The 13,036-nt window shown below is 48.2% G+C and overlaps 1 protein-coding gene across 1 annotated transcript in view; it reads left to right on the top strand.

The window, feature by feature from the left end:
* fbn3 (fibrillin 3) overlaps window positions 1-12,662 on the top strand; it is a 74,457-nt gene extending 61,795 nt beyond the window's left edge. Inside the window, exons 51-65 of the mRNA XM_088621669.1 lie at window positions 6-71; window positions 292-417; window positions 1,313-1,432; window positions 1,558-1,680; window positions 1,857-1,988; window positions 2,726-2,851; window positions 3,356-3,562; window positions 3,910-4,035; window positions 4,813-4,935; window positions 5,547-5,663; window positions 6,243-6,371; window positions 6,948-7,067; window positions 7,404-7,635; window positions 8,176-8,353; window positions 8,755-12,662. Coding sequence (XP_088477795.1) covers window positions 6-71; window positions 292-417; window positions 1,313-1,432; window positions 1,558-1,680; window positions 1,857-1,988; window positions 2,726-2,851; window positions 3,356-3,562; window positions 3,910-4,035; window positions 4,813-4,935; window positions 5,547-5,663; window positions 6,243-6,371; window positions 6,948-7,067; window positions 7,404-7,635; window positions 8,176-8,353; window positions 8,755-9,132 — 2,303 coding nt within the window. The 3' untranslated portion in view covers window positions 9,133-12,662. The remainder of the gene's footprint in view (window positions 1-5; window positions 72-291; window positions 418-1,312; window positions 1,433-1,557; window positions 1,681-1,856; window positions 1,989-2,725; window positions 2,852-3,355; window positions 3,563-3,909; window positions 4,036-4,812; window positions 4,936-5,546; window positions 5,664-6,242; window positions 6,372-6,947; window positions 7,068-7,403; window positions 7,636-8,175; window positions 8,354-8,754) is intronic.
* Window positions 12,663-13,036: the final 374 nt, after the last annotated feature.

Genomic DNA, 13,036 nt, shown 5'->3' on the forward strand with positions numbered 1-13,036 from the left:
CCCAGCCGCCTTCCTTGACCTTTGTCCCTACGGCCATGGAAGCATACCTGGCATTGGAGACACCCGTGAAGGTGAGCACAGAGAGACACCAGACAGCACGAGCGTGGCGGAGCTAGTGCCTTTTCAAACGGGGACTGTGGAGAGCCATCCCAGCCTGCGTTCTCCATCTCTGGTGCAGCCTGACTCCGAGTTTAGCAGATTAACGATTAACTATTAACACGGTGGCATGTGGGCTCCTGCACGCTGATGTGTCCTTTTCACTGCTGTCCCTGCTGCGCCTCCCTCTTCCAGACATGAACGAGTGTCAGGAAAACCCTGGGATCTGTGTGAACGGGATATGCATCAACACGGATGGCTCCTTCCGCTGCGAGTGCCCCTTCGGATACAACTTGGACTATACCGGCGTCAACTGCGTAGGTAAGGAGGGCCGCTGACCGGGAGGAGTGGACGTGGACACAAGGCAGCTCTGACTCGGAGTTTGGGGAAAGGGAATTCTGTTTAAAAAAGGGAATTGGAGGCGGGATTGTTCCCAGGCGTTCACATACTGGTATCAGGCAAAGGGACTCTAAAGGTAAATAGCTATTTAAATATTATACTTTCTGTTTTCTGTATCTCTAATTCTGTTGCACACGTAATACTGTAGTAAAATACTGACTTTTTTTAAAGTTAATTGTTTAGGGCAAGCTGACTCTGACACCTGATATTAGCTTTCACAGTCTGACCAGGAATTGGGAAGTTTTCCCATTTAAATTGTTATCTGTTGGTTATTAATGAGCTGTTTTCTGCACTATTTAAAAAAAAAATAAGACACCAAATTCGGTGACAGTGAGAGATGCTTTTCTCTATGACCTTTAAGAGGTTTTCATTAAGTTTTGCTGAACATATTTAACTTCCATGCAACAGTGCTTTGTGGTGTGTTATTAGTTATCGGTTTTAAAAGATTTTGACCAGCTAAGGACTTCTTAGGACAGTTAAATAACAGGTAAAGTAAGCAGTTCAGACTGAAAGGTCAGTGTTTTTATGTCAGACTTGCATAAAAATCTCAGAACTATGCAAGTCTGTATATAATTAATGTGGAAGCTGATACGATTGCGAAGTGCTGCAAGTAACCGAGTATTAATCTTGAGGACACCCACTGAGAGTTGGGCCCCTGCCTGCATTCTGATTCAGCTGTTCACGTTTTTCATTTTGCAGCAGAAAACGAGCTGCAGCCCCCTGGTTTTTTTTAGCGAGTCTCTGCGGCCTCAGAAACAGGGCTGCGGCGGTTTTTAATATCTCACCCCCTCCCCCTCCTCTCCCTTCTCTGTCCCAGACACGGACGAGTGCTCCATCGGGAACCCCTGCAGGAACGGGACCTGCACCAACGTGGTGGGCGGCTTCGAGTGTGCCTGTCAGGAGGGCTTCGAACCCGGGCCCATGATGACATGCGAAGGTCAGTCCATGACAGACGCACGGTTCGTCTGCACCTTTGCATTGATTGGCGCAACGGGTGACGTCTGATGCACCGATCTGCGCGGGCCCTTCAGTCCTGACCGCTGCCTGTCTCTCTGTCCTCAGATATCAACGAGTGCGCCCTCAACCCCCTGCTCTGTGCCTTCCGCTGCATCAACACCTTCGGCTCCTACGAGTGCACCTGCCCAGCAGGCTACACCCTGCGAGAGGACAACAGGATGTGCAAAGGTAGAGCGCCAAGGAGCTGGGAGCTGTGCAGCGGTAAAACCGCAGTGCCATACTTGTCATGGCAGGATGGCGAATGCTAAATATCTGCTTGCTGGGCATGTGCTTTGTATTGGTCATGCCCCTATTCTCCTCTTCTCACTGCATCCCTGTTCTCTCCTCACCCCACCCGACCCCAGACCAGGACGAGTGTGCCGAGGGGCTCCACGACTGCGAATCCCGAGGGATGACCTGCAAGAACCTCATCGGCACCTTCATGTGCATCTGCCCAGTGGGCATGCAGCGCCGGCCGGATGGGGAGGGCTGCATGGGTGAGTGCGGGCGCCGGGAGGGGGCGAGGGCGGCACTGCCGAGTCCCAGAGAGGGCGCCTGGCGGTGAGCAGGGTGGAGGAGAGAGATCCCGGAAGAATGAAGGCTCCTGCTCAGGGTATTGAGCAGATCACCAGAATTACAACAGGGACACGTTAATCAGTGTATGCATATAGCCATTATAATACAGAGATGCAGGGAAAGTCTTCCTGCTTGGAACTGTTATAATGAGATGAATAAATCAGTATTATGGCTTATTTATATATTAGAATACAAAATTAATCATTGATTAATGAACATTGTATTATACATTTTGCAAGTTATACTTCATAAGTGCATAATTAAAATACACTTGATGTATGATGTATAATGTTAAACTATACATCACCACATGCATTTGGGAGCTGTGTGCCCTTTTGTTAGTCATGTAATAAACTGATAATGCTGTAGGTCAGCTACAACCTTGTTAATGTCACTCCTGTAATACTAATACAATACATTTCTGGTTACAAAGAATTTTTCAATTCTGCTGGCAAATTCTTGTCTGAATAGCAAATAAATCCCCCATATCATTTGTCTCCACACAAAAACTAAAGTAGCTTTATCTTAGCTTTAAAAGGAGACAGGAAGAGACATGGAGAGATTATCCTACAGTCCCGTATGTCCTTGATTCTTGCCAATGTCTGACCTCCGCAATCTGCCCTCTCCTCTCCACCCTCCCCGTTTGCATCCCTGGCAGACACCAACGAGTGCCGGACCAAGCCTGGCATCTGCAAGAACGGGCAGTGTGTCAACACTGTGGGGAGCTACCGCTGCAACTGCAATGAGGGCTTCCAGGCCAGCCCCACTGGCACAGAGTGCATCGGTGAGTCTGTGACACCAGCACTGGCTCTGGCACCGCACCCTGACACCAGCCTGGCACGCAGGACTGACCCGGAGCGTTTCCTCCCTTGTTTTAGAAAATGAGCTGTCTGAAAGCAAAGGAAACCAAGAACCGGTTTATTCTCTTTTTTACCCAACTGTTTAATGCTGGAGACAAAAGATTTTATTGTGTATAAAACACTGTACGTATGAGGACAGTTGTATGAGGCTTTAGGGATCTGTGCAGTTTGCAGATGTTTTGAATAGAAGAATTTGAATTTGTTATTGTACTAGAGCATTGCAATCACCAATTGCTAAGATGAATGAGAGTTAAATAAATTAATGTTTATTTACAGAGTGATCTTTCAACATCCTAAAGACTGAACAGGTTCACAGCTTCTATTACGGCAATACTGAGTTCTGCAACCCCGTATACACACGAAGAAGATCGACCGTGTGTCTGTGGCTCTTGTATCGTTGACACGCTGTCTTCTCTCCTTCTCCACAGACAACAGGCAGGGCTTCTGTTTCACCGAGGTGTTGCAGACCATGTGCCAGCAGTCGTCCACCAACCGCAACTCCGTCACCAAGTCTGAGTGCTGCTGCAACGGAGGCCGTGGCTGGGGCTCCCACTGTGAGCTCTGCCCACTCCCCGGCACAGTCCAGTACAAGAGGATGTGTCCCCTGGGGCCGGGCTACACCACAGATGGCAGAGGTAAGCACTGCACGTTCAGAACAGTCTTCCTCTTGCCTCAGCTTTTTTGTGAGGGCGTGTCCTGCCTGTTCAATCAGGACCGTGCCAGTGAAAGAGAAAAAGAAGCTGTCCCCGCCAGACCCCGGGTTCGAATGCGAGTTCAAATAGGTTCGAAGGCCAGCCTTGCTCTTCGAGGCGAGACCTGCATGTCAACCACACATCTGCCAGACGCTGTCCAACCCGCTCGTTCAAACCCACCTGCTCAGGGCATCCTCAAACACTTCAAAACCGCCCGCTGCATGGGCTGGGGCTGATGAGAGTTGAACAGTGTGAATCTCTAAGACACCCCCTTCCGGCTGTCGTTTCAGATGTGGATGAGTGCCGGGTGCTTCCTGACCTGTGCAAGCATGGCCAGTGCATCAACACCCGCGGTTCCTACCGCTGCCACTGCAACACGGGCTACACCACGGACCTGACCAGCACCACCTGCGTCGGTAAGGACCCCTGCCTCCCTGCTCCAGCTGGCAAGCACACTCAGGGCACTGTCGCTCTAGAAAGCCCGTCAGCAAGTACAGAACAACACAGGAACAGTTACAGAGCAGAGCAGGCCAGTTTGACCCATCTGGCTAATTTCATTACTGGACTTCATTCAGTACTGTTTCTTAAAGGATCCCACAGAATCTTCTTCAATAATGTGACTGGCCAGTTTGTTTCAGACCCCCACAACCCTTTGTGTAAAGAAATGCTTACTGTCTTCAGACCTGAATACACTCCCTCTCAGCTTACACTTGTGTCCTCAGATCCTTGGTTCAGTATTGGTCTTGCAGTAGTGTTCTGTGTGAACTTGCTCAGTAACTTTCAGGATTTGAAATACTTGAATCAGACCCCCCCTGACAATCTCATCTGAAGCAGTAGAATTGTATTGCATGAGAAATGAGAAATGCTTAAGATTTTCCCAGCATTCTGTCTTAATCCTGACTTTGTTCCTAACTCCACCTTGTGTACCTTATGTTCCTACAGGAAGAAGATGATGTTTGTCATTAACGTGAAAATAAGTTTCATTTGTAGCTGCTGTAGTTCTATGCAGATATTAAGAAGATATGTTATGTCTCAAACCCCTCGGTGGCCCATATCCCAGTGTCTGAAACATCTAGCTTCACTGACATCAGACTAGTCTTTCTTTGCCCTCTTATATAGCTGCCACCCTGTTTAGTAGCTTGTCATGTCTGGTGCTTTAGCTCCCTGTTCAGTTCTGTTCCTCTGATGTGCAGATTTGGACGAGTGTTCGCAGTCCCCCAAGCCGTGTAACTTCCTGTGCAAGAACACCGAGGGCAGCTACGTGTGCTCCTGCCCCCGGGGGTACATCCTGCAGCCTGATGGCAAGACCTGCAAAGGTAGGCATCCCTGAGCTGCGAGGGTCAGTCTGGTAGGGGGTGCGGGACTAAGACCAGCGCTCGGGAAAGTAACTCTGAGGTGTGCTCAGTCTGACCAGCACAGGCCCTCACAGTAAATCAAGCTAAACCGTGTTTTTTTTTTACCATGGCAAAGTGATTTAATGTCACACTGGACCAGCACTGAGGAATTTCACTTTGTTCTCAACACCGATACTTTCATCAATCTGGCAAATGCAGAAAATCAACGCACATGAATGCAACCCCCCTCTCCTGTTCAATGCAATGCCTCCACAGAAAAAAGTTTGCAAAGAGAAAGCAGGTAGCAGTGTGGCGCAGTGGTCAGTTGTGGGTTCAAGTCCCAGTTGAGACACTATTGGAGTCCCCTTGAGAACTGATGCACTAAAATACCCTGCTGTTTGCACTAAAATGTTTGCAAATCTAAGTCGCTTTTGATAAAAGCGTCGCCAAAATAAATTAGTAAAAATGACATACTCCTGCCACACACCAAAAAAAAAACACATTAGGGTTCTCTAACTCCTAGGCTGGTCTGATGTTCTGTGCTCCAGTCTGGTTTGGTCAGATGTTGTGTTTTGTCCACCTCTTCCCTCTAGACCTTGACGAGTGCTCCACCAAGCAGCACAACTGCCAGTTCCTGTGCATCAACACCATCGGCAGCTTCACCTGCAAGTGCCCTCCTGGCTTCACCCAGCACCAGTCGGCCTGTATTGGTGAGTGAGACCTGTGGGAGAGGGGGCCTGGTTCTCCACGCTCAGCTGCAGACTGCAGTGCCCCCAGGGGGGTATTCAGACTTTGGATCAGCACAGATTGGAGAACAGCACGCTGCTCCAGAGCAGCCTGCAATAAAGATAGTCATGTCCTTGGCATGTGTCAATGGATAAGTTAGATCAATTTGGTCCTCATATTTTAGGATTTGACAGTGATACAATTGTTTTCCACCTAGTGACCCAGGTAACATAAATAGTTATTACTATTTAGCTCACTGTTCCATCCAAGGAGACTATATTCAAAACAATTGCTGAAAGGCAGAAAATGAACAGTGCAGGAACAGAGTGAAGGAAGTTTGCAAAGTAACTCGGCACAATACAGTAACTAAACCAATGCAAGACAAGGTACAAAGTATGGTCAAATACAGACGTTACAGCTCTACAGTGATGAAATGTAAGCTCTGAAGGGATAGTCTCAGTGGGTGTGTAACACCTGTGTGTTACTCATGTATTCTCACTTGCTCGAGCGAGGCGTTCTGAACGCTTGTTCTCTGAGACGTGTGTCCCGGCTCTGTCCTGCAGACAACAACGAGTGCACATCCCAGCCCAACCTGTGCGGCACCCGGGCGTCCTGCCAGAACACGCCTGGCAGCTTCAGCTGCGAGTGTCAGAAGGGCTTCTCCCTGGACGGCACGGGCCTGGACTGCGAAGGTGGGTGCCCTGCCCTGCGTGTCGCGGGTCGGCGTCTCATACTGGGGTTCTACTGCAACAGCACACCGGGTCGCCGTGGGGCCAGAGGTCAAAGCAGCGCTCTTCACTGGCTCTGCGCTTTGAACACGATTCGGGCTTCTCAGCCTAAAACTAAAACTTGATAAAAGGAAAAGCATACGTCTATAGGAACTGTAATTCCGTGTTTGTCCGGGCAGTTTTCCAAGTGGTTTCGCTTGGTCCTGGCTCAAACGTGGTTTGAAAGCCAAAGCGAACGCTTTGAAAATAAAAAAAAAAGAATATAGAAACAGAAAATAAAAAAGAATATAAGGTAATGAGAAACTCCAGCTATGCAAACAAAACTCATCTGTTGGAATGGGGTGCTTTCTTTTAATATGAATATGAAATCGATAAACATTTTAAGAAGACGAATAATAGAGAATACCAGACACATGCAGCAATAAAATCACAGCATTGCCATTCCTTTTATGATATAAATTAATGAACGGGCTTTCCAAACGAAACCGTAATAGAATATCTTCACCGGACTGACGCCCCCTTCTCCCCCTCTCTGCCCAGATGTGGACGAGTGCAGCAGCAACCACCGCTGTCAGCACGGCTGCCAGAACATGCTGGGGGGCTACCGCTGTGGCTGCCCCCAGGGCTACGTGCAGCACTACCAGTGGAACCAGTGTGTGGGTGAGCACAGCTCCGGTCCTGATCCTGCTGACTTAATTGAACTGATTTATTTGAGTGTGGAGGGCAAGTCAGGCCTCCTGTATCATGTAGATCTTAACCAACTGCTAAAGGACAGTTCCTGTAAAACATGTCCCTGGAAGGGCAGGTGTCTAGTTTCCTTTAAATTTGCATCATGTGTAGAGGCACCTCCAGGAGCAAGGGCCGGACCCCCCTTGTTTTAGAGGAGGGGTAAACTAGCTTTAGAGGTCCTTCACGGCCCCCAGACAGACGTCGGCGTGCGGCTGTCTGCGACCGTCCTCTCTGACGCGCCCCCTGCCCCCTCTTTGTCTCGCCCAGACGAGAACGAGTGTTCCAACTCCAACACCTGCGGTTCGGCCTCCTGCTACAACACCCTGGGCAGCTTCAAGTGCGTGTGCCCGTCGGGCTTCGACTTCGAGCAGAGCGCGGGCGGCTGCCAGGATGTGAACGAGTGCTCCATGGGCAGCAACCCCTGCAGCTTCGGCTGCTCCAACACGGATGGGGGATACCTGTGCGGCTGTCCTGGAGGGTACTTCCGAGCAGGGCAGGGGTGAGTGTGTGGGGCTGGGGGGATCTGAGGAATGGGCAAGACATTCCCAATTCCAGCGACGCCTTACTCGCTGGGGTATCTTAATTCCACATGGAAGAAACTTCAGTATGTCCAGAATTTGGTAGCCAGAATCCTGACCAGGTCACATGCAAGTGATCGCATTACCCCTGTCCTGGAGTCCTTGCACAGGTTTCCTATCAGGTTTTGTGTCACCTTTAAAAGCAAACTCCTATAAGGCTCTTCAGTACCTGTTCATCTGATTTTGTCCCCTAATATCTTTTACATACTATGGGTGACGGGGCCTTCTCTTGTCATGCCACATAACTCTGGAATTCTATCCCTAAGGATATCGGAGAGTCACCTATCGCGAACGCATTCTAATCCAGACTCAAAACCTTCTTCAGACAGGCTTTTAATTGAATTGGCGTCTGTGAAGGCGGTCCTGTCTCTGTGAATGCAGCTGCTCAGTTAGATGTTGAACTCGTCCTTCTCTATTTCTCTGTTCTCTCCTCTTGCGCCCCCCCCCCCACCCCTGCCCAGGCACTGCATCACCGGGCTTGGGTTTGGCCAGGGCCAGGGCCAGGGCCAGTACCTCATCCCGGAGGAGGACGACGAGAGCGCGCTGTCCCCGGAGACCTGCTACGAGTGCAAGATCAACGGCAACTACGACAAGGGCGCGCGGCACAAGCGCAGCACTGGGGACAACACGCTGCAGCAGGTACAGTACCCCTCTCCTGGGCCCAGGACACGTGGGCACTGGGTATGAAAAACTGAGCATTGCAATCTGGCATATCAGTGCCAGTCTGCTTAGGCCAGTGACAACAAGTCTTCTAATGCCTTCTTTGCCATCTTTGTTAGTGCTTCTCAGAAGCTTGCACTTAAAAATACACAGCTTCAGTTCTAAATCTCCTCAGAACTGTACAATCCACTTTACAGTCTCGGCATTCGCAATGGGATTTCTGGATCAGGGGTTAGGGTTGTTCATGGCCAAATGCCATTAATAGCAGGTTACTATAGAGTGGACTGTAGTATCACAAATGTAACCAAATTCACATTTAGCAAAGTCCTGATTTATTTCAACTGACTCCTGCCACCTTGTCGTTGGCCTTGCCTTCCCAGGAGCCCCGTGTGAGCCTGGCCAGTGTGGACACCCAGGCCGCCATTCCCATGAACCTGAGCCTGGCCATGCTGCAGAACAAGGAGCCCATCCTGGAGCTGCTGCCCGCCATCGAGCCTCTGGAGCACCACGTGCGCTACGTCATCACCCACGGCAACCAGAACGGCCACTTCCGCATCCTGGAGCGCCGCGACGGGAAGAGCGTTCTGCGCCTGGGGCGCAAGGCCCCCGCTCCCGGATCCTACCGCCTGGAGATCGCCAGCCTGCCCATCTTCGGCCCGCGCCGGCTACGCCAGCTGGAGGACGAGCACGACGCCAATTACCTCCTGGGGGAGATTGGGGACGCGCTGCGGATCAAACTGCACATCCACCTTCACTAAAGAGCCCTCCCCTGCCCCCGTTCCCCGGCCAGCTCCCTTTCTCCCCCTGCCCCGCCTCTCCCCTGCTCATCCAGGCCTCTCTTTGAAAGGAAAAGCTGAAACGTTCAGGAGCCACCTTTTGCCTCGGCGTCCCAGCGAAGAGGTTTGTGAGAAGACGCGCGCCGTTCGGGCCGCGTTTCCTCGGCAGTGCCTGGAGCCTGCGCGCACAGCAGGCTGGGGCAGTAGCGCCGGTGCTTCTCCGAGGCCCATTCCAGCGCCCTCAGCCCCTGCTCCGCGTGCCAAGATGGAAGTCTGGGAGCACGGGGGAGCTCCGGAGGCAGAACTGCAGGGTCTGGGAGAACTACAGTAAGTCCAGTCCTTGATGCTGACAGGCCAGCAGCATTGCTAGGTCTCCTTTAATCAGCAGCAGCACAAGGCCGATTGGCTACAGGCTTTAACTGAACCAATCAAACCCCCCTGCACAGGTCTGCTGCCACCTCAGAGCAGGCATGTCGAACCCGGTTCCTGCAGGGCCCGCTATCTTCTGATTTTTATTCCTCTAGAGCTCTCAGTTACAGAGCTGGCCTAATTAATTAACACTTAACCAGGCCCAAAGGTGTTTCATAGGTAACAGTTTTATCACTGCAATGAGTAGAATGAAGTGAGTAGTATAATTATACAGTATATATAGTCATGATAATACATCAATAATTATCAGTAAAAGACCTTGAGAAAACTCCATTAATTTATAAGAAAATAATTAGATTACTTTTTTTAAATTGAACACTCAGAAAGCAGAAGACACCAGGCCCTCCAGCAATCGAGGCTGAAACCTCTGTAAATGAGACCTACAACCCTAATGGTCTTTTGCTTTCCACATCAGGACTTGGAGCCCTGAGCTACAGCCTCACGAGAATTGCAGTCTTATTGTTGCCAAACCCTTTCTTTGTACAATGTAGGGCTTGCGTCTCTCCCTTTGTGTTCCAGAAGAGGACTGGGCAAATTCTCCATCCTGCAGAAAAGAGCCCCAGAGAACCCCTGTCAGTTTGTACTGTATATAATGCAATTTTGGTGAGTAGTAGAAAAACTCCCACAGCTTGTTTTAACTCTTTCCAACACCTGGATCTGGTCCATCTTTTAACTCTGTCTAATGTGTAGGATGGTACACTTCTTGTCTTCCATCTTTCCCTCTGATGCGGGGGAAATAGTAGGCATGCTAGGAGCAGGCTGGTGAAGACGATGAGGTGCCAGATTGGGGAAAGTAAAAGGCCACGAGTTTGAGTACCTCGATCCACCCGCTAACCCAGACAGCTGTGGTGCAGACTGTTGCCCACTTTCTAACACTGTCCCGGCGCTGGGGGGCAAGGGAGGGGGGGCGTCCAAACTGTGTGAAGGGTCGAGGTTCCGCTGCTGCCAGCAGTATTCTTTGTAATCGTAAATGTATCATATTGTTAAAAAAAAATTGCTCACATGAAGGACTGCAACACTCAAGCAACCTTTCAGATCTTAAGAAAAATGAAGGTACTGCGCTCAGACATGACATAACTGGCTACTAGGCTACTACTGTTGCAATCATCTCTCAATGGAGTGGGAGTTTCGGTGCACCAATGTGTTTGTGTAGGTCACAGCATGCCTCTACCTCACCCCCCCCCCCCCACCAGTAACTGTACATCTGCAACTGTTCCAACCACATGATGCCTGACTGAACCAGAAACCTGTCATGCTACTTGTGTGCAGCAGAGGGAGCTATTGGGTTAGGTGACTGGTGCGGAACTGGAATTTGGAATTAAGACCATTTACTTGTTTACACAAAAGTAGACCTCTTTCACAACTGGAGGAGGTACAATTTGAGCATGTAGCTGCATGCTTGTCACAGTTTACAATAAACGCAACTTTAAGGAGAAAAAAATGTGGGACAAAGATGACCACAGGGCCTAAGGTGCTTTACAAGGATGTTTCATCTTAATGCATCCTACTAGGTTCTTGATCCCTTGACAGGTCTTAGGGCATAGACAACCAAATAAAGCTGATATGATGGCTTCCTATTTCGGTGATTCATCACCCAGTCAAAGGACAGATTGCTATTGACAGGTTGTACACTGTTAATGCATCATTTTTTGTATACACAATACTCATGTACAAATGAAAGATGCATGCAAACACAAAGAAATCGTGCACTAAAACTCACAGCTTCGTTAAGAACACAATGTATCAGGTCTTTTACTTTTTTTATACAATGGTGCTAAACAAATCCAAAATCCATACTGTACTAGAAGTGATACCGCAGTCTCTGGGAATCTCAATTGCAGAAGAAGAGGAACTTTTTTTTATAGTAGGTACATTTGAATATTTTTGTTTTGTGTACTGTTTCAATGCTGAAAAACCCAATAACCTTAAACTCGCTTTTTTTGAAAAAATTGTATATTTTTAAGTGAAATGTAGATTTTGTTTTATTATTATTTTAAGGAGCATCAAAGGCTGTCAAACCAAATGGGATTGAAAACCTTATGTGCTGATCCAAAGAGTTTGTTCTGCTCAGTTACAGCATTAGGGCATTGATAAAGGAACAAGCCTTAGTAGCGTACCCTGCCCTCCCTGGGACTGGTTTTGATCACTGCTGCTCTGCAGTCTAACCCATATAAATATCAGCATGTAGCCCTTGTGCTCTCTCTCCTCGCTGTCTTTACATCTTCATACTGTCTGATAATGGAGGGAAGGGGGGGTTATATGTTGGAGAATGTAAAAATTCCCAGGATCCAAAGAGAGCCTGGCCTATGCTACAGAAATGGCTAATAAAAAAAACTGGTGGGGGTTAGTCTGCCAACTGGAAAAACCTATCCTTCAAATGCAGAGCTAGGAGACTTCAGAGGCAACCAAAAACCTGCAATAAAGCACAAACAGTGTCTAAAGAGCAACACAAACTGTTCTCAGTACTAAGGACCTTCAGTCACCTACCTTTTAAAAAAAAAAATCTTCTGGTGCTAAATACCCTACAGTGGTTCTGCTATCTAACCATTAGTGGATCCTACACTGTTACCAGCCTTCAGCTATATTTATGCATAACCGTTTATTTTCAGCTCTTCTAACATGTGAACGTGTATACTTTGTATCTCTTTTTGTCCTTTTGTTTTACTTGCCACTACATTGTAAAAGTAAGAATGTGTGTGTACTGTATCTCCGCTTTGGTTTCAGACTTGAAAAACACGGTTACCAGTCAGTCTGGATTTTGTTTTGTTTTGTGGAAAAACAGGCAAATCATCAAAGGTGCTGTGAGGAAGCACTGCCATTAACCCCTCAGGCCCTGGATTCTGATAAGCGGTTATACAATAATTACCTGTTGAGGCAAACCAGTTGTAAATGGGGGGTTTAATTCAGCTTGCTTCCTTAATACTCACTTAATGTTTTTGCATTGTACTGGGAAAAAAAAAAGATTGTTTGCTTAAGGTTTGGGCACATATATCTGAAAACTGTAATTTTCAGATTTGTTTTTCCACTGTTGTCTCAAACATTCATGCTAATAAAAAATATTGTGGGTTATATTTTTAAAATCATGGGCCAGTTTTCTCTTTTTGTTTTATCAAGAACAAAATAGTGGCAGAAAGCACAGAGTCTGCAACGTTGGTTCAAAGTGTCAAACCTGAGTAGCTCTAGGAAGATCCCTGCTGCCATGCAGGCTTGGGAAAGGGCTGAAACAAGTTACCCCTTTCCTGCTCTCTCTGCCCAAATTATTTTCCTACTTATTTTCTTAAGGTCTTTCACACTATTACTCGAAGATTCAGTATGTGTAAATATACTTACAAAACACCACTGAGCCTGGATAGACGTATTACTGTTAATGCAGGTAATTACCAATTAGACAGATTATGTTGTGGGGAACAAAAAAAAAACACCAGGTCCTGCACATTTGACTCAAAACTCCTGCAAT

Source organism: Lepisosteus platostomus, chromosome 27, assembly GCF_059453375.1.
Source record: "Lepisosteus platostomus isolate fLepPlt1 chromosome 27, fLepPlt1.hap1, whole genome shotgun sequence".
Lineage (NCBI taxonomy): Eukaryota > Metazoa > Chordata > Actinopteri > Semionotiformes > Lepisosteidae > Lepisosteus > Lepisosteus platostomus.